Here is a 24,220-nt window from a genome sequence, read left to right as displayed (position 1 = left end):
ATACCTGCAGTTGGTTGTCAGATGTCAGTCTCACACTGCCCTCTACTGGCCCTGTTAGGACTTTCTTTTTACTTAATTCTGTACAAATATTATTAATGGTGTTTTGTTGTCTAGTTATATGTGATGCTGATCTTTTACAAAGCAAGATATTTTTCTTAATAATATTAAACTGTCTAAAACTTAAACTGTTGATTAAATCAGCTGATTAAAATTAATGTAATAAATAATGTAGAAATAATGAGTACAGATTTAATAACATTGAAACAATTTATTTTGTCAAAAGGTTTTTTTTTTATATATAAAATCCAGTCTTTATGTTTAGAACCTGCATGAAGTTAGAATTAAATTTATTATCATCTACATGCAAGAACTCAATCAAACATATTAGAATCCAATGAAAACTTGAACAATACTCAAATCAGACTCTGAACTGTACGAATGCTATTTGTTCTGTTATTGAACTAGAAACAGTGAATGTTGAGATGTTTGGGAACTGATTATCGTCTGTATATATGCAGGTCAGGGGTTTTTTCATGCTGGAACACCGTTCATTACAATGAGACGATGATGTAAGATGACGAGCCAAACCACGGAGACGAAGCTGAGTGAGGTGAACCCCTCAAACTAACCCAGGAACAGAGAAGGAACTTTCTGACCAGCTGCTGGTTTTGTACAAACAGAACAAACGTTTCTTTTTCTTGAGTGAGACTGCTGAAAGAAATATTTTTAAGGAGACAGAATGTTTTATGTTACAGATTTTGTTAGAACTGTGTAATCGAGTCATTTAACAGTGAATCTTTCGATTCAGACTCAATTGAACCGAAACCAGTAAACCGACTTTTTTGAGTTATTGTTACACTGTTAATAACATTATTATCAGATTTATTATTATTATTATTATTATTATCATAATTATTACTAACACATTATTAGATATTACTTTCATTATAATTAAGTTTTATAGAAAAAATTATAACTAAATGAACAATTCCCTATGTTATGTTATAATCATCTCATTCATACAACTGAGCAGTTGAGGGCCCATGATAGCAGCTCCAACAGTCATTTAGTTGAATCTTCTGAGGAGAAGTGGGTTCCACACACCAGCCATCAACCAGAAAAGAGGTTCAAGCAGTCTCCAAACTCAGAACCTGTTTCAGCTCTACCAGTAAGAGTGAGAGACAGAAAATCCCAGTCTTCACTGGTTGTATCCCCCAACACACCTGAAGAGAGGTGGAATAAGGATTTTACAACCCAGCCAGTCTGTAGACCATCTGTCATGGCACTTGTTGATGAGAAGATGTTGGAAACGGGCTACAAACTGTTCTACAGAAGTCGTCAACAAACTGGCTGAGAGAAGAGGATGTGCTGTTTGTAGAATGGAAGGATAAAAGGAAGGTCCAGATGTGCTCCATCATTTACAGAGGCACTGAAGGAAGCATTGTGCTACTTTTATTTTCATTACTTTTTTCTTCTACTGTTTTTCTAATGTTCAAATACCAGTCTTATGCTTATTGTGTGAATGTTATTATTCCCAGTACATTTGGTTATCAGGCTGCTTTTTCCTCAAACAGACGGAGGGAGAAAAGGACTACACACAGTCTCAGAATAATGTTTATAGGAATCTCGTTTTTATTGTATTTTCTTCAAAGTTAAAATATAAACTCATTATACATGTGACTTTTAACCCGTCACTATTCTGGATTGCTTCAGGACCGAATTCATGTATTTATATATTTATATATATAAAAATAACTTCAGCATCTTTGGATGATGTAAAGCCCAAAGTGTGTTGTTTCAAAAGAGATGTAAATTGTGTATGTAGCACACTGTTGTCAGGAACTTTTACCATTGAAAGTCAGGAAGGTCATTTTCAGCTGTGAGGCCCAAAAGTGGGGCTGAAACCGAACAGGGTTCAAGAAACCGGGTTTATTTTCATACAAGTAACAGTATTTAGTTCAGTAAACTTAAGTTAATTTAAAGGAGAATTCAGTGCTGTTTAGTTCAGTAAAGTCTTCATTTAATCCAAAACTATTCGATTCATTAAGTTCAATTATCCTCAAATTAATATTTTTACATTCAATAAAAACAAATCATCCAGTTTTCATTGATGTTTATTTAGTGAATAATGCATTTAATAAACAATTGGTTTTACTCAGAATAACATTTTATTTTTTATAAGTAAAAATGTGTTTTTTATAAAACTCATCTGAAGCATATAGATAAAAATGTACCAGTTGGTTAAAAGAAAACATTTCAAAGTAAAACATTTCTTCCAGCTCATAAATCCTATAAAACATGCAGCATTAAACATGAACTTCCAGCAGATGAACATCTCATAATACTGTCTGGAAGTGAGAAATGTACAGGTTGTTTTTACTCCATACACATGAACTTACTTTGATCAGAAACACAATCATACTCCAAATCAATTAATCAATAAAGTCAATAAAAGAATCCCAAACTGCTGTGTGTCTTGTCCTCGCTATTAATGACGTCATTAGAGCTCCACTACTTCTAATGACCTGCTGTGACAGTGAGCTCTAATACACATCACACTGCCACCTACTGGTCATTTATGATTCTGCAACATTCATAGAGTCACTCCGGTCAACTTCCGGTTCTCAACTCGGATTCACTCGCTTTATACACAGTTTACAGCCGTTTTTATCTTATTAATGACTGTAATATCGCTCTTCTCTCAGGAACAACAAAAAAGCTGTGAAGACATGATATTTTATCCGCTCTTTACCTCTGTAATGTGCGCATGCGCATAGTCCGAGAGACCGGGTTACGTCACAGACGGAGGGTGGGGGCATCTCCCTGTGACGTCACAGTAAGGCAACGTCTATAATTGGGAACGCGTCTCTGTTTCTCTCATTTCCAAAGTTTTTGCTTGTGAGTAAAGAGGCATAAACATGGAGCTCTTCAGAAGGTTGAGAAAGTTTTTTCAAACCAGAAGAACAAAGAAAACTAAGCAGATTGCTGAACTGAAGGAGAAGCTGGAACACATGGAGAAAGTAGAGAAAGACTTGGATGCATTTTCTCTTCTAATGATAGAGAAGTTAACAGAAGAGAAAGAAGAGAAAGCCTCTCTGCTACAGACGGTGCAAAAGCTGGAGGCTACTTTGGCTTCTGAGCGAAAGCAGCAGGAACAGGACATAACTGAGAGAAGCCAGAGCTGGACGAGAGAACAACAACAACTGGAGGAACGTGTTGCTCAGCTTGAATTTATTTTGGATCAGACCACCATGGCGCTCCAGTCTTCCCTGAAAATCCATGAGGAACTGGAGAAAACAGTAGAATGTGAGAGAGAGAGCTGGACTAGAGAACAAACGAAAGTGGAGGAACATGTTGCTCAGCTTGAGGTAAATTTGGAACAGACCTCCATGGAGCTCCAGGATACTCAGAATCACTGTGAGAAAGTAAAAAATAGTGCAGAGCAGGAGAGAGATCATTTGATCAGAGAGAAAGAGCGACTGGAGGAACGTGTTGCTCAGTTTGAGCCCATGTTGGATTTTAAAGAAAAACAAGAGGACGAAAGAGAGAAAACTAAACTTGACATAGAGAAGAGGAACACCTTACAGCTTCAGACCAACAGGGGGCTCCAGGATACCCAGAATCTCTGTGAGGAAGAAAAGAAGACTTCAGAGAATAAAACAGAACATTATATGAGAGTCCGAGAGCGATGGGAGGAAATTGTTGCTCAGCTGAGACAAAAAAACCTTCAAAAGAAAACGAGAAATAGAAAAAAAAGAGAAAGACAAGAGAAACAGAGAGTCTGAACACTTTTACTACAGCGAGACACAATAAACACTATTAAATAAATAAAGATTTTGAATTTCAATCATGTCTAATGTCTCTTCATCACAGAGAGCATTCAATGATGGTATTTTTTTCTTGAAATCCACTTTAGTAAAGTCAGTGATGTTTGATGTCCTTAAAGAAAAGGAATTTGACAGAAACTGAAGTTGAGGTATTTTCTTGCAGCTTTAGTGCTTTGTTCATTTTGAGCTCTGAAAGCAATATAGCTGACAGTTAATGTGGGGCAGAACCTGATTCACTTAAACATCTGTACTTTATAATTAATCACATGGATTGGCACAAAAAAGTGGATGATCTTTCAGCAGTTATTCTGACAGGGTTAACACTGGATTCACCTCACAACACCTGAACACTACTGCTGGATGGAGCAGCGGGTGCGTGCACGAGCGGCGGTTGGTGAATGGAGGGTGGAGCCGGGGGGAAACAAGCGGTGAGAAGCAGATCTGTGGCTGATGGGACTAATCAGTGTGCTCTGTTTTAGTGACTGGTGATGAGGAGAAAAAGGAGGAAGACACCGAGCAGAGCTGAGCACGTGTGTGTGTGTGTGTGTGTGTGTGTGTGTGAGAAGTACAAAACAGATTAACAAATCCGAAAACAAAATAACAAATCTGAAAACACAAGTCAGACAAACCGGAAAATGTAGGTATAGTTTGTGAATGTAAACTTACCGATCATTGGACAAGACACCTGTCAGTCAAGATATACAGGTGAATGACAGGTGTCTTCTCCAATGATTGCTAAGTTTCCATTCACAAACGATACCTACCTTTTCCGGTTTGTCTGACTTGTCGCTGTGTTTTCGGATTTTTTTTTATGTGTTTCGTGCAACGATTCAGACAAACCGGAAAAGGTTGGTATAGTTTTGTTTCCTTTGCAGACTTTCCTGAAGCCCCTAAATTAATAATGGTCATAGTGACATTGGTAACATTGCATTAATGTTATAATATCTGATAGCCATTAGAGGGCACTCTCGTGCTGCATGTGGGTGTGTTTGCAGTGTGCAGAGTAAACGAGTAAAAAACGCTGTGCAGTCATGTCTCTGGTTTTTCTGCGCATGCTCAGAACTTAACGTTATAATATGTGTTTTATATCATAATGATGCAAACAACATTATTTACATTTATCACATTACTGTGCTGGAAAACAATACAAATTAAATAAAAAAGAAGAAAAAGTGTAGAAGAAGAAAAGCGGGACAAAGACAGAGGTAATGAGATGTAATGAATGGTGATGATCATATAAATAAACTCAGTTTAGTAAAAGTTTGTAAACAAACTTTATATTGGTCCAGTTTTTAAAGTTTATTCTAAAAGTTATAAATAGTGTAATAAGTGGACAAGAAATATGAGTTGTTCATGTCACACAGATTTTTTATTTATTTTTTTATTTCAATTCAGTGTCATTACAAAATAGGTTTAAATTTGTAGAGATTTTACTTGGACAAACATATCGGACAAAAGAAATCAGCAACATATATTGGTCATCCTGTATCAGTCGACCTCTAGGTGTGAGTTTAAATGATATGCTCAGTTGTATGTATGAGATAATTGTAGTCTGGACGGTGAGACGCCACTAAGCGTTAATATTATAATAATTACACTGATCTATTAGAGACGCTTATCAGAAAAGTCCGAATCAAATCCACTCACAAGTGCAGCAGATTCATGTGATGTGAAATAAAGTCCTAATGGCAGCAGCATTATACAGTCATATATATATTTCTATAAAAGAGCTCTGATACGGATTTCAGTCTTTAAGAAGAACATCTTCAGAGGGGTTTTTTCTCGTCCTGGTATCATAAGTGTAGATAAACATAGGTTGTGTTTAATTGACAGCCCTGATGAAGTCTGATGACCTGAAGAGGGTGGAGCTGAGACTTCAGACAGCAGACGGACTTCTGAGGAGGAACATCAGCATCACACGAGAGGTTAGAGGTCACCCAACCTGTAATTAATCCTGGAGGAATTAAGTGTGATTAGAGATATAGTGATTTAAATGTGTTAATGCAGCTGTGTGTGTGTGTGTGTGTGTGTGTGTGTGTGTGTGTGTGTGTGTGTGTGTGTGTGTGTGTGTCAGGTGAGTGTACAGTTCAGTGAAGTGCTGATACACCTTCAGGACAGACTTCTGTCTTCAGAAGTCACACTCCTCACTGTCTCACACACACACACACACACACACACACAAAAAAAAAAAAATATATATATATGTATATATACAGTATTGGGAGGTTACGCATTACTTTTGACAGTAACTAATACTGTAACGCATTACTTTTAAAAATAAAGTAACTTTGTTACCGTTACCGTATGGTAACTTTTATAAAATGAATGAATTTGGGCTGAAGTGTAGACTACAGTCTAACCTGTTTACAGCAGCGACGCATTGTAGGATTGGAGGATGAACCACTGTAAACATGAAGAAGATGCACTGTGGGCGTGTCTCTGTTTATTCAGGTCTGTGCGGCAGTAATGGCGAGTCGAGGCGAGAGCAAGACATGTTTCTCAAAGTGGAAATACGCTCATTATTTCACTTTAGTTGAGCATAAAGACAAAAAGTTTTTAGTCTAATGTAAGCTGTGTCTTTCTGGTTTGAAGGTCGTATCTACTGTGATAGCAACACCTCCAGAAACTCCATGCCTGAGGAGCTAGAAGCTAGAAGCTAACCCGGTGTTCTGTTCTACATTGTTGATAGTTTTCATACTTCAGCTGTGAAAGGAACATGTTTAAGAGCTCAACACAACAGCTTTTATGATGCAGAAGCCACTTTAGTTTTTGATTGTGAATATATTATTCAGCTTGTTTTGTTATTTATTTTAGAAATCCTTGTGATATATTCAGTTTGTGCTGCTCTGACTTTAAATATTACTTTGTGTTTAAGTCAGTTTTGTGTTTGTAGACCATAACACATAAAAGGGCATTAATGGGAACATTAAAGAAGGTTCTTTTAAAAAGAAACTAAAAAGTTACTTTTAACAGTAACGCATTACTTTTTGTTGTAAATAATCAACAAAGTAATTGAGTTACTTTTTGAATGAATTAACTAGTAACTGTAACTAGTCACTATTTCTTAGTAACCAGCACAACACTGGGCACGAGTTTGTCCATCTTTTATTCTCCAGGTGTTCAACTGTAGTCCACGGCACGTATATTTTCTGGAATTAGACTTTAAGAAAACTCAGGTAAAATTTACTACATGACCAACCACATGAACCACAATAGACTTGTGCATATTTTCCTGTATTTTATTGTCTATTATGGTGTTGTTCTGGTTGTTGTTTTGATCTTTGGTGATCATGATGTACTAATATACTGCAGCACTTCCTGTGTTACTGTCTTTTACAATGAACTGCATTAACATACAGAACAGATCATTAGAAAGAACTTTTTTGTGTATGATATTGTGTATTAATGTATTTTTGCGCATGGAAATTGTACATTGCATCACTTTTCAAGCTACTATCTCTTATTATATGTTACATTAACGACAAACAACAACAGATTCATGTATCTTAAAAACTAAATTCTCATACGTGCATTACATTTACATTAATGTGTTTTTTCGTGAGCTCATCAGTGCAGTAGAGGACGATGAGTGGACGTCTCGACTGCGGCGGTAGAGGACGATGAGTGGACGTCTCGACTGCGGCGGTAGAGGAACGATGAGTGGACGTCTCGTCTGCGGCGGTAGAGGACGATGAGTGGACGTCTCGTCTGCGGCGGTAGAGGACGATGAGTGGACGTCTCGTCTGCGGCGGTAGAGGAACGATGAGTGGACGTCTCGTCTGCGGCGGTAGAGGAACGATGAGTGGACGTCTCGTCTGCGGCGGTAGAGGAACGATGAGTGGACGTCTCGTCTGCGGCGGTAGGGGACGATGAGTGGACGTCTCGTCTGTGGTGGTAGAGGATGATGAGTGGACGTCTCGTCTGTGGTGGTAGAGGATGATGAGTGGACGTCTCGTCTGCGGCGGTAGGGGACGATGAGTGGACGTCTCGTCTGCGGCGGTAGAGGAACGATGAGTGGACGTCTCGTCTGTGGTGGTAGAGGATGATGAGTGGACGTCTCGTCTGCGGCGGTAGGGGATGATGAGTGGACGTCTCGTCTGTGGTGGTAGAGGATGATGAGTGGACGTCTCGTCTGTGGCGGTAGATGATGAGTGGACGTCTCGTCCGCGGGGGTAGTTGACGATGAGTGGACGTCTCGTCTGTGGCGGTTTGGCAGCACTGGGGTTTGGCTCTGAAGCTGGAAACACACCTGCTCCTCGTCAGAAGAAATGGTTCGATCTGTTTTATAAGGTTTGTGCTGTTAAAATGTGCATGAGAACATGATTAAACACCGGTACCATAACCTAAAGGTCTTTATTTGTACAGAGTAAGAAATGTCCAGTGCAGGTCCATGGCCAGTCGAAACTTTCCGGTGGACCACAGAAACGTCTTTGTGAATTCCACCCTCCTAAAGTGTTCATTTCAGACTTTCAGGTGATTATCTCTTTCATGTCACGTCACTGTGGACCTGCACAACTATATTTGTGACCACACTCATGTGCTTTAAATGTCCTCTGCTGTGGGATGCAGAAATAATTGTTGCAATATTTATTTTTATTTACAAAATCTCAATAAAGTGATGTTTATGTAACAAAATGCACTGGAAGAAAGACAGACAGGCAAAAGTTCACCAAGCAGAGCTTCTTTATTTTCTTTCGTTTTCACCCTGGCGTTTTCCTTTCCAGTGCTCACACCAGGGTTCACCCACACACTCACGGTTCGGGACGCCTTTCCTTCTTGACGTTCGCCGGTGGTCCCTCCCTCACGCTTTCTCTCTTTAGCGCCCGCCGGAGTTTCCTCACGCACCGGCACAATTTTTCTTTGCGTCCACCCGAGTTCACTTTCCAGCCGACGCGTCTTCCACCGGCGCCCGTCTGCACTTATTTCCCCTTCAGCAACCTTCCGCTCGTCTCTCTGCTTGGTGTCCCTCTTTTTTTTTTGTGTCACCAGACTGAAACAGAGCACTGATTAGTCTCATCAGCTGCAGGTGTTTCTTACCGCTCGTGCCGTCCGGCTCCGCCTCCACTCGCGCACCGCTGCTACAGTTTACATCCCTAATCATATAGAACAATATCTGCTTTATCTATTCCCATTTCTCATCCAGTGATCAAATAGTGGAAGCACTGAGATCATTGTAAAAGACTTTGGTTTTTGCTCAAGTGTGTTAAAGTGTGTTATATTTATAGATCTTCATATCACTTCTGCCCTCAGACTCTCACTAGTGTACAGAGATGATTGTGGATTAAACATATTAATGTGTGAATGTTAGATTTTCAATGTTTCTTCTTATTTAGATCTGTAAAAAATACCAGGACTTAAAGGTAAATAAAACCTGTGTTCCACACTCTTTATTGTTCTTTTACCAGGTCGTAAGTGTTCCACCTGCTGCAAGTGTTCCACCTGCTTTACTCCACTCCTACTGCTGTAGCGCCCCCTACCTCCAGCCCCACCATTATACAGCCCTTTATATATGTCATTATCATCATTATTAGGTTTAAGTTCATAATATACAATATGTGTCTTTACAGCCTGGTAGTCAAAGTCCATCTCCTTTAGCCAGTCCTTCATCTGCATCCGGTCCTTCATCCGCATCCGGTCCTGCATCCGCATCCGGTCCTTCATCCGCATCCGGTCCTTCATCCGCATCCGGTCTTTCATCCGCATCCGGTCCTTCATCCGCATCCGGTCCTTCATCCGCATCCGGTCCTGCTGTTTCTTCCAGTTCTGCTCCTTGAATAATTTCTTGCTGGCGTTTTGAGCGACTCATTTTACTGTTTATTTTTGTGGATTTACTACTATTATAATCTATAGTTATTTATGATTAGGTTGTTGTTTTAAACCCAATTAGGGACTTTTATCATTGTACTTGATTATATCTATTGTTAAATAACCTTTATTAATATATACATAGTTTTGTAATATTTGTATTTTGTGTGTTTGCATCTATTATAATTTATTATTTGACATTTTTGTAGCATTTTCAGTAATTAAAAATAAAATGTTTTATCGTTCATAAAACAGTGACTCGTGAATTATTCTGTGAACCTGCTGAACCCATTATTATTATTATTATTATTATTATTGTGTAGAATATAAATAAACAAATACAAAAGTCCTATATAATAAACTTTTGTTAAAAAATGTTAAGGTTAAATAAGTACATTAAGAAAATAAATATACATCTATTTTATGCCCCTTTATTGGGAAAAATTAGTCAAATCATACAGATATAAATTAACACGAGTTACAAGTGATGTATTTTCATTCACATCATCAGTAGTTTTGTGCACTATTGGGGGAATTATATACATCGATCTGCCAAAAACCATAACAAATGTCCATCGTCTATCCATTTCCTTTCTCTTTTTCCTCTATTCCCTCCTTCCCCTTTTTTTCTCCTCTTCCCACCCCTTAACAGACTATTGATCCCCAGCTTCACACAGCTCACATCCTCAACTCTCAGTCTCACACTGCCCTCTAGCGGCACTATCAGGACGTGCTTTATGCTCCATTCTGTACTAATGTGACTTCTGTTTGTGTTTTAATGCAGTGATTCTCAATCTTTTTCTGCCATTTTCCACTTCAGAGGGATGGGTTTAAAAACCCACCTGTCCTCCGTCACCTCAAAAAAGGATAATGAAATTCTTCATATTGAAAAATGTCTAATTTATTGAACTATCCAATTCTAAATGAACATCAAGTAGCATCAAAAACAAAAATAGAGAAAATAAAGGTGTAGTTGTGTTATCTCTTGGACTTTGTCACTTTGCAGTCTGTGCAAAATAGAGCAAAATCATTTCATAAATCTTTTCAAAACGGGGTTGTAGACTTGATACTGTCACTCTCAAGTCATGTTCAATATTGAGCTGAGATCTGTATTTAGTTTTCAGTGTAGCAACATCTGAAAAGTCTCAGAGATGAGATGTGGCAAAAGGAGCAGGATAAAACAGTTATATTTTCTTTAAGGCTGAATTTTTGGTTTAAGCTCCTACCAGAGTGATGTGTACAGAATCTTCATAAAAATTCTAGTATCTCCTTGACAACCGCCAAACAAACAAACAGCAGCAAGAAGCAGCAGCGATTAGCAGCATCTAAGAACATTTACAACTTCTATTAAACATTTCTTCATACAGGTACCTGGTAAGTCTTCTAAATAATTATGTGAATAAAGGAGCCGGAGTGTGGGTGAATGTGGGGTTTATATCGGCGGTGTGATGAGTGAGTGAATATGCCTCAGGTGTTCTCAATGAAGCCCGATGCGAGGAGCTCCATGTGGGCGGGGCAGATGAGAGAAGGAGCAGGGCGTTCCCCGAAGCACCAAAGGGGGCGTGGCGAGGGATTCCTGACAATTTATTAGAAGACTCGAAAAGTAAAAATTAATTATTTAGTGACATTAGCATGGGTAACTAGCCGGCTAGCTAAGATTAGCTTTTATAGTTTAGCTTTTTAGATTAATCCAACAAATTGACCTAATAATTAGTATAAAATCTATTAGATACAATGAAGTAGCTTAATTTAACCTATTTAGTCCATATTTTAATCAAACTCATGTAACCTGTTTACTCCAAGTATAATTACCATAATATACTAATAAATAGAGTAGAATAGGGTCAGACTGGGACTACAATTTTAATAATCCTTGCAGCCGTGGCATGTTTTATCTGTTGTGGAATTCCTTGTCATTGTTTAGACAATACGTACAGCTCCCAGTGTATAAAATTACAGGTGAAGAGTCTTCTACAGAAAACATCTCCACAGATATGGATCAAAACATCTATGTGGATTTGGATGGAGGGATTATGGCCCTAGTCAATGAGAAAAAATGACTGTAACAAACGTTTCCTTATAACTAAAAGCACTAAACCCTTTCTACGCTTCAATTCTGATCCTTTGATAATATTGTATATAAATCATGTTGTTGTTGTGTGTATTTTATGCTGTGTGCAGGAACATGGCAGCTGGTGAACAAAGGAGGCTTCTGCAAGGTATGCGTCTGCATCAAGGCACGTGTGCGTACACTGAAGCATGTGCTGAGGGGTATCGCTTCCACTTTGACACCTCTAGAGCTCCCTGCCATGCTTGTGTTTGCGTTCTTCTTCTAAAGCATTGCCTGTGGTGCCTGGGGCAGCCCACCTGTCCTTTAGGTAAACGGTGCCATCATTCATCCTGTAAATGGTTCAGGTTTCCTCCAGAAAAGGACGAATTTGTTTGGGAAACTGATGAGGACCCGTTCAGACCGGTGATCGACATTCTGCACCACGCTGACATGTTCTTCCCAGAGGGAATGTGGATAGATTCCATCCAGAACTCTGTCTATGATCTTCCTGCAGGACTTCAGCTGATCACCCGTATCTTTCATGTGCGTAGGGCTATTACCCTTGCCCAATCGTTTGAAGTTTCTGCCAGCTCGCTGGTTGCTCCGGGAACTCACAGTTTTCTGTTCACGGACTTCGTCATGCAAAGCACCTTTGTAACGTACTACACCATCACCTTCTGTGGCTATGTTCTATGGACAACTGAACCAGCGAAACATCGTGATTGGAATTGTCGTCCTATCCTTTGTCGCACAATTCACAAAATCAGGAAAGACTCTAAGGTATTCTCATCGAGTCGTCACGGTGGTGTTTTGAGGTTTCATCATGCGGTGTGGTCTGCACTGAAGTCTCACAGTTCTATATCTGCTCCCCTGCCGCACTGGATCAGACGACTATCGCCCATTCCAGTAAAAAAAAGAAAAAAAAGGGAAGTGAGTCTGGACATCAAGGACAGGAACTGAAAGCTAAACCTCTCCATGTCCAATAATAATTAATAAAATCAATACAAATCTAAAATATTAAATCACTTGTTTATTGAAGTGTTCGACATCATTTAAATCCTGATTCTAAATCAGTGTTTCTCAACTGGAGGATTGAATTTTTAAAATCCACATGATAAACTTTTGGGAAAATGTGACAAAAGTAAAATTGCACAATTATTAAAAGATGAAGTTAAAACCATTATTTTTGTCTTCCTTTCAAATGCCGTATGACCTCCTCATGGATTCTTGCATCTTGTGGGGCAGGGGGCTGTGGCTCGGGGTCATAATGCTGAGGGGGAGGGAGGTCAGGAGGGAGAGGGAAACTGGTCCTCACTGCCACATTGTGCAAAACACCACACCCTGATAATCTTACACACATTCTCCGGGTGGTATAGAAATCTTCCACCTGAGACATCCAGAGCTCCACATCTGCATTTCAGGAGGTGAGGAGCATCTGAGGGGTGAAGCCTCTGTCACCTGTCATATTATAGACTACATCAGGACAATGTTTACAATTTCTACATGTTGTTAAACTCAACAAGGAGCCAGTCATCACGTCCTGCAGCTGCCTGTAGTCTGTTCCCTACACTGCTATGTGTCAGGATAAAGGAATCATGTGCTGAAGAAGGTCAGCGTGCCACAATGTTTGTGAGGGTCGTGTTAGAGTCACATATGACTTGCACTTTAACAGAAAGCATATGCTGTTTATTAACATCAACAAATTCCTTTTCATGCAGAGTCTTTACAGAAATATGAGTGCAGTCAATTGTGTTGATTACATTTTGAAAACTCAACATTGCTGCAAAGTGCATTTTAATGTCAGCCTGTTCTTGCACAGTGAAGGGAAACCTGATGTATAGACTACCCACCTTAATAATAACATCCAAAATGACAGGCATTATGACACTCAGGGGCAGATACCAGACCTATAGCATGAGATTTAATAGAATTATATTATATTCAAATAAGGTCTTTGTGAAAAAGTTAATTATATATAATATTTATATAAAGTATTTCCCTGTCTGCCATTTCCCACTAGAAACAACCTGTTGTCATTAACCCCAGAGTGGTGAGGACCTGTATTTGGACGGGGATGGCATGGTTCTGGTGTGTTTCCCTCTGTAGTACTGGACCCAATTCAGCACATAGATCCAGGAGCACAGCTGTAGGAATCTAAATCAGCTTATTAGCCAGTCATCATCCAGGCCAAGAAATCATCATGGTCCCTGGAGACTCTTTTTCTCCATAATCTTCCATTGGTGTAATCCTCCAGCAGTGCCATCATGCAGCATTACACACGGGAGTCACCACAGCATTTATGTTTTATTCCAGCTCATTATGAAAAGATCAAATAAACTGATATTTGGTCCTGTGCCATGAACATATAAGCAATAATAGCTACAGAAAAGCTCCTGCTACCCTCTGTCCCGGGTATTTAAATCCCATTTAAAATGCTTTCAGTAATTCTACATTCTGTTTCTATAAAGTGTTTCAACAGTTTGCATGTTAATTGGCTGTATGGTGCATTTGAAAGCATTTTAGGTGAATTTATGAACCACATCTGTCTGGAAAAGACACATGTCCAAATACTTTTGACCACACAGTGTGTATCAGCTGAAAAGCAGCAGCTTCGGATCAGTCGCGTTTCCACTGGAATTCAATCTAAAATATTACTTTTAATTTTTATTATATGAAATATTTCATAATATATATTTGATATTATTACAGACAACCAATCAGATTTCACTTCCTGACAATGTCTGAGCCAATGATGTTTGCAGATTTAGAACTCGGCCACGCCCACTGATTTGTGACCTGTGCTTGAACCTGTAGAGTTCTTTCACGCGCTCCGGTCGGAAGTTAATGTTGGGCGCGTGAGTTTTTCTCCACTTTCCGCGCGTGCACATCGACGTTCCTTTAGCCGTTATAAATCTATCGCGCGCGAGCTCCCGTTTTTGTCCCGGATTTAGCGGATTTTTACCCAAAGGTGAGATACAGTGAAATGTAGCAGCTGAGCTGCTCGGGGAACAGCTAGTGGACATTCTGGAGTCATGAACCTCTGCATTTTTCTTCCAGTGTCCTGATTCTTTACACCTCTGATCATGAAACCAGAGTCCAGACGGAGATCTTTAGGAGAACCTCCACACACTCCTGCTGCTGCTGCTGCTGGATCAAAGGTACAATTTATTCATGTCTGAACTTTCAGTGTGGTTTGCAGGGCAAAGATACATCATAATGTATTTTATAATTAAATAATAAAAAAGACCTTAACTTTAAGTGTATTACAATAAACTACTGTTTTATTTATTTATTTAAAAAATCCTTTTACAAGGAAACACGAAATTTCTCCCCAAATCTTTAATCAATTGTCCTATTCGATCTGTTCTTCAGCTTTTTACTCAGTTGATAAAGTAAACAATGTTTGATACCAACAGCTTTTACACATGCAACCAGTGAACAGATCAAATATTCACATGCGTATCCCAGTGATCTCCCAGAGGAAGTTTCGTTTTTAAGTAAAGTATTAAGTGGCGGACTGCAAGTTTGTTTAGTTTCTGCCTCGCACTTTAAGATCATTTATTAGTATTACTTTTGAAAATTAGAACCATGTTTCCACTGTGTTAAGTACTAGTGTAGCCTGGAATCACAGTGTTGATGGACCCAAAGAGAACAGGTGGTCTTAGCCTAAACGCATCTATTATCAAAATAGGCCAACACAACTACATCTGCTCGAATACAAAGATATCAAACCATTCAGAACATTCAGAAGTTTAGAAATCCTTCTGTAACCAATGCAATCAGTATGTGTGCAACAGTTAGGATGCAAAGTTCTTGAGAGAGCTCTTCGCTTTTACCCATCATGAGCTGTTTCTTGTGTGACACCTTGGTAATGGGACGCCTTTATACAGGCCATCAGTTGGGACTGAAGCAGCTGATATTAATTTACAATGACAACAGGCAGGATTGCTTTCAAATTACTGATTGATATCCACTGCTGTCTTGGCTTTTCATTCCTTTTTGCACCTCCCTGTCTTCATGTGTTCAATACTTTTTCTTGTGTGTGTGTTGTATCACAACATTACACAACTTCATTTATGGACATGTATGGTTTGATTCCTTTGTATGTGTGGATTGTATGGGTTGTTACCAACATCTAATAAAGATTTCATGTCACTAGCACCTTTAGAAATATATTTACTGAGAAAAATGTTGACACGTTCAATACTTATTTTACCCGCTGTATGTAAAGCAGAGCATAAGCACTGATGATATTTATTATAAACAGCGTAGCAGTGACAAAATACACTAAGCACTTTGGGTTCATCAGAGTCAGAAAGAACCTCGAGCAAACTCTGCCCAGATATTTTATATTCTTCTTCCCTTTGAAGTATAGACCGGAGTTATCCTTTAAATGTAAATTAGATATAGGACATACGTCAGGAAACAAAAGGCTGGGGGATTCCATTCTCGGGGAGGAGGTCAGCAGGTGGTAATCACCGGTTTTCACACCTTTGCTGGCGCTGGCCCCCCAGCAGGTCAGGAAGGTGTATTGTTTAAATGATAATCTTGGTTTTAGACACCTTTTGGTAAGAGATAGTCCTTGATGGCTTGCTCCCTTTCCCAGACTGATTCAATTAAGTCTATGATTAAGATTGATACAACTGAAATACTACATCAAACTACATAAATACTTTTTTATAAATTTTTAGCCGTTTTGAGGATGAGCTGAATTTGATATAGTGTGGGGTGGAATCTGGATTGAGGCAGTCTGTAATTCTTACAGTACCAACATTTAAAGTACCAACCCGAACCTCCACTCTTTTTCCGCTGCCTCTGTAGATGTCTTCCTCCTCTCCTTCTCCTCCTTCTGCCAACCGTAGCCCAATTTCCACCGGTACCCTGTTGGCTAATGATACCTGTGGTGGTCGTTGGTAACCTGGGCCTCGACCGATCCGGTATGAAATTCTGATTCGTGATCTGCATGTTTGATTTGGCACGTTTCACACTGGATGTCCTTCATAACGCAACCCTCCACATGTATCCGGGGTTGGGACCTGCACTAAGAGTGCACTGACTTGTGCAACACTAATGGCTGGGTCAGAGTATCTTCTTTCTAAATGTATCTAAATTGTGTATGTAGAACACTTTGGTTAGGAACTGTTCACATTTACATTTAGGTAGGTGATTTTCAGCTGAGAGTCTGAAAGCGGAGGTACATGCTAACAAGTTGATTGAAAATGCCCTCATAGGCCATTAGGAGGAAGTAGGTTGCTGCTTTTGACAGCCACAGATAATTACCTGCAGTCGTCATCAATGTATTGTTGTCCCAACCACAGGGATTTTCACTCATCATTTGGAAGACAGCATGCAGATCAGCTCAGTAGGTACTGATTGTTTGCACCAGTCCAGATTTTGAGCTTTGTCTAATGAGAGCTACTATTAGCCAATGTTCTGAATCAGAAATGCATTTTGCTAAATCCAAAATCACCCAAACATTGCTTGAACATAGTTTCAGGTAGCTTTGTGATCATGGACTGAATCCTGTTAAGCTCTGATGTTATCACAGAAGCACAACAGGTTCCACAGTCTTTTTTTCTGTCTCCTGGAATTAAAAATAAGATGAAATACAGTGAGGAAAATAAGTATTTGAACACCCTGCTATTTTGCAAGTTCTCCCACTTAGAAATCATGGAGGGGTCTGAAATTGTCATCGTAGGTGCATGTCCACTGTGAGAGACATAATCTAAAAAAAAAAAATCCCAAAACTACAATGTATGATTTTTTAACTATTAATTTGTATGATACAGCTGCAAATAAGTATTTGAACACCTAAGAAAGTCAATGTTAATATTTGGTACAGTAGCCTTTGTTTGCAATTACAGAGGTTAAACGTTTCCTGTAGTTTTTCACCAGGTTTGCACACACTGCAGGAAGGATTTTGGCCCACTCCTCCACACATATCTTCTCTAGATCAGTCAGGTTTCTGGCCTGTCGCTGAGAAACACGGAGTTTGAGCTCCCTCCAAAGATTCTCTATTGGGTTTAGGTCTGGAGACTGGCTAGGCCACGCCAGAACCTTTATGTTTCTTACAGAGCCACTCCTTGGTTATCCTGGCTGTGTGCTTCAGGTCATTGTCATGTTGGAAGACCCAGCCTCGACCCATCTTCAATGCTCTAACTGAGGGAAGGAGGTTGCTCCCCTAAATCTCGCAATACATGGCCCCGGTCATCCTCTCCTTAATACAGTGCAGTCGCCCTGTCCCATGTGCAGAAAAACACCCCCAAAGCATGATACTACCACCCCCATGCTTCACAGTAGGGATGGTGTTCTTGGGATGGTATTCATCATTCTTCTCCCTCCAAACACATTTAGTGGAATAATGACCCAAAAGTTCTATTTTGGTCTCATCTGACCACATGACTTTCTCCCATGACTCCTCTGGCTCATCCAAATGGTCATTGGCAAACTTAAGATGTGCCTGGACATGTGCTGGTTTAAGCAGGGGAACCTTCCGTGCCATGCATGATTTCAAACCATGACGTCTTAGTGTATTACCAACAGTAACCTTGGAAACGGTGGTCTCAGCTCTTTTCAGGTCATTGACCAGCTCCTCCCGTGTAGTTCTGGGCTGATTTCTCACCTTCCTTAGGATCATTGAGACCCTACGAGGTGAGATCTTGCATGGAGCCCCAGTCCGATGGTGATTGACAGTCATGTTTAGCTTCTTTCATTTTTTAATGATTGCTCCAACAGTGGACCTTTTTTACCAAGCTGCTTGGCAATTTACCGTAGCCCTTTCCAGTCTTGTGGAGGTGTACAATTTGTCTCTAGTGTCTGTGGACAGCTCTTTGGTCTTGGCCATATTAGTAGTTGGATTCTTACTGATTGTATGGGGTGGGCAGGTGTCTTTATGCAGCTAACGACCTCAAACAGGTGCATCTAATTTAGGATAATAAATGTAGTGGAGGTGGACATTTTAAGGGTCAGAATTCTAGCTGATAGACAGGTGTTCAAATACTTATTTGCAGCTGTATCATACAAATAAATAGTTTAAAAATCATATATTGTGATTTCTGGATTTTTTTTTTTTAGATTATGTCTCCCACATTGGACATGCACCTACGATGACAATTTTAGACCCCTCCATGATTTCTAAGTGGGAGAACTTTCAAAATAGCAGGTTGTTAAAATACTTATTTTCCTCACTGTAATGCTGCCTGGTCTGGTAATGGGAAAACTCCTTCACCTTGAAGACATAAATATCGGGGATTTTGGAAGATTTTGTACAAGTATTAAATAGGGATGCACAGACTATTCGACCACCGAAAATGTTTGTCCGAAAATGGCCCAAAAGTGCATTTTCGGTTTTCGGCCTAAAGACTTTGTTCACCGAAAAAACACGGCCGAAACAGTTTGTTGTGATGACGCAAACAAAAACCGCTGCCTGCACGTGCTTGTCAGTGTGGACGTATTTCAGTATATCTGAGAAAGACCCACGGATAGCGGTTTGCAAAACATGCAATGCCGAAATTTTAAAGGGGGGGTGCGCCTGCAAAGACTTTCTCCATGTCGGGTTTAATAAAATCCAAACATCCGATCGCCATGCTGAAAATGAGAGAAACACGGCACAGAAAAGCAAAACCCGTCCGAGCATGCGCACTCCGTCTGTGGTAGACGTTTTTGAAAAGGCAGGAAGTTTCCCAGTGATATTGTTGTATTGTTGTACCTTTAAGCAGTTGCACTTGTTCTGAATGCACTTTGTTTTTATGAAAGAACATGTTTAATTTTACAATCTTTTGGCAGGCCAGAGGGCCTGTACATTATTATTTAATGTACACATGAGTGCATTTAAGTTAAACATTTAAGTTTGAATTTTATTTTATTTTATCCTGTGCATTGTTGCAATGTGCTATATATAAATATTTGTATAATTTGTTATTGATTTATTCTTTGAAACAAAAATTGAAATGCCTTGATTTTAGTAAGGTTAGTACACAGTCATAGCCATAAATGCAATGGTAATAAAAATTGGCATAATTTATTTCGGTGTTTCGGTTTTCGGTTTTTCGGCCTTGCTTTCCTCTTTTTCGGTTTTCGCTTTCAGCCAAGAATTTTCATTTTGGTGCATCCCTAGTATTAAATAGTTAACCCTTTGCGTGAGCGCAACAAATATCCCATTGTTCTCAGGTGTTGATATTTAGCAATAGATTAAATAAAAATGGAGAAGAGTAACCATGACTAACTATACATCATTCTAAAGCTTTATGTCTCAAGCAGCAATTTCAGATCTTTGTTTTTCAATGGAGCAGTACACAATAACAACATGCATAAAAAAACGCACTACTTACATTATTTGATTTCCGAATAACTTTCACATAAAAAAAACGACATCTTGCTGGTAAAAAAATAAAATAAAAAATTTGGCTGGTATAAAATTGTGTTGAAAACGGTTGAGACCACAAAAAAAAAAAAAAAAGTAAAAGCGGTGGAATCTTGGGTTGAGTCTCTACTCTCTCTGCAGGTTGTTGTCATGGTTTTTTTAATGGCGCCTCTCATTTCAAACCTTTTCTTTCCAGCCAGTAGCATTATGGAAACAAAATGATTGATGGAAAATGTAGCCAATAAGTGCAGGATTCTAACGATATATGTGAGGATTTTATTCTCCACGTGTATAAGTCTTAGTTTTATTACAGTTTACAAACTCTTACTGCCGAAAGTAACGTGCATAGTGACAAACCAGGAAGTGATGCAGCTCTCAGGTCAACACAAACAGCTGTTTATAGCTCGTGCTAACTGGACTTTGTTTACAAAAAAACTAAGAAAACAAGGGAAAAAAATGGACAATCAAAAAAGTTGTTTTATCTGAGATTTGCAAAAAAAAAAAAAGCAGCGATGTGGAAAATATTTTTAGGGGCGGAGTAACAACAGAGACTTGGAGATCTGCATGGAGATGCGATTTTACATCTGTAAGTTACAATATATCTCCCTTTATAGTTTTATACGATTTTATTGGTTTTATTGCCTGTTTGTTTTTATAAGAGAAATGCTTGAAATGTAAGTTTGTGTGTGTGTGTGTGTGTGTGTGTGTGTGTGTGTGTGTTGTTGAGATTGGAATGGCCAGACATCAACAATATGAATGGCCATGGCTGTAAAACAAGAGCTTGTCTGGCATACTGGCCATCAATATGAATGCCAAATCAACATCAATAGCCCCAAACATGTAGAACAAAAGCTTTTAATGGTCAGCCATTCATTTCTATGCAGACTGTATGAATAGAGTATGAATGATCACCTGAGTTTAGCAGGTGTCTCTCAAACAGGGGGAGGGAGAAAAGGATCAGACATAGTCTCAGATAAATGTTTGTAGGAATCAAATTTTTTATGATATCTTCATTCATTTTAAAATATAAACTCATGAGACGTGGCTTTAACCCATTATTTTTCTGTATTGCTCCAGGACTGATTTCATGTATTTATATATGAAGGAATAAAAGATTTCATTTAAGGATTTTTTTTTCCGGTACTTAATCCTCTATAACTTAATATCTTTTTAAACAATATCAACTGTGAATAATAGACATTAAAGCTCAAAGTGTCTTCTTATAAAAGATATTTAAGTTGTGTATGTAGTCCACTCTTATCAGGAACTGTTAACATTTAAATTTAGTTAGAGCATTTTCAGCTGTGAGTCCCAAATTCTGTGTCGAGGCCTAACAGGTTAAAGTTTTTTTCAAAAGGCCTCAAAATACCTCTAATTTAACTTGTTTCAAAGCATATCGGATTACTGTAGCAGACATTTCTGATAACATGCAAGACCAAATCTAAAATTATTACAGTATATTGAATCATTTTATATTGTTTTCCAGATGCACCACTGCTCAGATTGTGGGAAGAGTTTTACTAAAATTGCTGTTCTGAAAAGACACCAGCGTATCCACACAGGAGTGAAGCCGTATCACTGTGAACAGTGTGGGAAGAGTTTTACTCAGCAGGGTCATCTCAAATCACACCAGAGTATCCACACAGGAGTGAAGCCGTATTACTGTGAACAGTGTGGGAAGAGTTTTACTAAACAGGCTCATCTCAAATCACACCAGCGTATCCACACAGGAGAGAAGCCGTATCACTGTGAACAGTGTGGGAAGAGTTTTACTCACCCGAGTACTCTCAAATTACACCAGAGTATCCACACAGAAGTGAAGCCGCATCACTGTGAACAGTGTGGGAAGAGTTTTACTCAACAGGGTAATCTCAAATCACACCAGCGTATCCACACAGGAGAGAAGCCGTATTACTGTGAACAGTGTGGGAAGAGTTTTACTCAACAGGCTCATCTCAAATCACACCAGCGTATCCACACAGGAGAGAAGCCGTATTACTGTGAACAGTGTGGGAAGAGTTTTACTCACCCAAGTACTCTCAAATCACACCAGCGTATCCACACAGGAGAGAAGCTGCATCACTGTAAACGGTGTGGGAAGAGTTTTACTCAACAGGGTCATCTCAAATCACACCAGCGTATCCACACAGGAGAGAAGCCGTATCACTGTGAACAGTGTGGGAAGAGTTTTACTCAACAGGGTCATCTCAAATCACACCAGCGTATCCACACAGGAGAGAAGCCGTATCCCTGTGAACAGTGTGGGAAGAGTTTTATTCAACAGGATCATTTCAAATCACACCAGCGTATCCACACAGGAGAGAAGCCGTATTACTGTGAACAGTGTGGGAAGAGTTTTACTCACCCGAGTACTCTCAAATTACACCAGAGTATCCACACAGGAGAGAAGCCATATTACTGTGAACAGTGTGGGAAGAGTTTTACTGACTCGAGTAATCTTAAATCACACCAGCGTATCCACACAGGAGTGAAGCCGTATTACTGTGAACAGTGTGGGAAGAGTTTTACTCAACAGGCTCATCTCAAATCACACCAGCGTATCCACACAGGAGAGAAGCCGTATTACTGTGAACAGTGTGGGAAGAGTTTTACTCACCCAAGTACTCTCAAATCACACCAGCGTATCCACACAGGAGAGAAGCTGCATCACTGTGAACAGTGTGGGAAGAGTTTTACTCAACAGGGTCATCTCAAATCACACCAGCGTATCCACACAGGAGAGAAGCCGTATTACTGTGAACAGTGTGGGAAGAGTTTTACTCATAAGAGTAATTTTAGAATACACCAGCGTATCCACACAGGAGTGAAGCCGTATCACTGTGAACAGTGTGGGAAGAGTTTTACTCATCAGAATAGTCTCAAATCACACCAGCGTATCCACACAGGAGTGAAGCCGTATTACTGTGAACAGTGTGGGAAGAGTTTTACTCACCCGAATACTCTGAAATCACACCAGAGTATCCACACAGGAGTGAAACCGTATCCCTGTGAACAGTGTGGAAAGAGTTTTAGTGCTCGGCGTGCCCGCCTCAGCCACCAGCAGAGTCATACAGGACAGAAGCTGTACCTCTGTGGACACTGTGGACGGAGCTATGTTTATCAACACTCATTAAGGAACCACAAGTGCTCTAACGTACAACCATAAAACGAATCATCTTCTTAAATTTTTTATTTGAAGGGATGTAAAGGGAAATTGTACTGTAAATATTGGGGGAACTTTAAATTGTAATGTTAATTTTAATTCGCTCTAACAAACTCGACACCTTTCCAAGCCATCAGAACATTGTTGGTCCAGCTACAGTTACACTACAACTACACTTTATGGCACCATGTATGAGGCTACCTGAGCATTGTGGAAATAGTTTGGAGACGGCCCTTTATTAATCCAGCATGACCATGCCACAGTGCACAAACTGAGGTTCATAAAGACATGGTTGGATGAGTTTGGTGTGGAAGAACTGAACTGGCCTGCACAGAGCTCTAATCTCGACTTCACTGAACACCTTTGAGATTAAGGTGAATGTTAAAAGTCGATTATTCTAAATGGACTGTATGAGTCTCGGTGTCATTAAAAACGTCTTCGGAAAAAAATGTTTGTGATTATTTCATGAACAGTTCACTGATTTTTCTCTTACTATTGTTTAACTTATACTTTACTTTTTCTAAGGAAGAAAATAGAAATGCTGGTGATAGAAACAATGTTTTGATTCTATATCTTGGATGATTATGAAGTATAAACAAATCATCATTGTTATTTACTAAATTAAATTTCAGTTATTAACAAAATTCTATTATACAGAAGAATAAAATGGAAAGCAATCAACTTTAATGTGGGAGCAATAAAATCTGTGTTTCCAGGGTCCAACTGTGACACTCAGTAACTTCAGTAGTCTCAGTCTAGAATTGTATGCAGTTCTCACTGCTCTGAATACAAGAACACCCGAACTTCATCACCAAATGGAAATAAAAGTTAATTAATAACCAAAATAACTAAAATCTAATGGATATTTACACTACATGCTGCATACAAAAATTATGTGTGCATACAAATACAAAACTAATTTCCACTTAAATATAAAGAAAATGGTGCAATGTGCTTTTTGACCAAGTTAATATGGTTCATTTAAATGAATAGTATAAGCAAACGTTAAAGGT

The 24,220-nt window shown here is 39.2% G+C and overlaps 2 protein-coding genes across 2 annotated transcripts in view; one reads left to right on the top strand and one right to left on the bottom strand.

Moving 5' to 3' along the window:
• LOC310724525 (eukaryotic translation initiation factor 4 gamma 3-like) overlaps positions 1-24,220 on the bottom strand; it is a 367,925-nt gene that overhangs the window by 201,788 nt on the left and 141,917 nt on the right. The window lies entirely within an intron of this gene.
• On the top strand, positions 14,621-23,656 carry LOC310734029 (uncharacterized protein). The gene is made up of 4 exons (XM_083555614.1): positions 14,621-14,650; positions 14,740-14,840; positions 21,531-22,036; positions 22,079-23,656. Exons 2-4 carry the CDS (start codon positions 14,766-14,768, stop codon positions 23,208-23,210), a joined length of 1,713 nt encoding a protein of 570 aa, XP_083411740.1. The 5' UTR covers positions 14,621-14,650; positions 14,740-14,765; the 3' UTR covers positions 23,211-23,656.

The sequence above is a fragment of the Silurus aristotelis genome (genome assembly GCF_946808225.1).
Source record: "Silurus aristotelis genome assembly, chromosome: 1".
Lineage (NCBI taxonomy): Eukaryota > Metazoa > Chordata > Actinopteri > Siluriformes > Siluridae > Silurus > Silurus aristotelis.
This window is presented reverse-complemented; position numbering and strand designations above follow the sequence as displayed.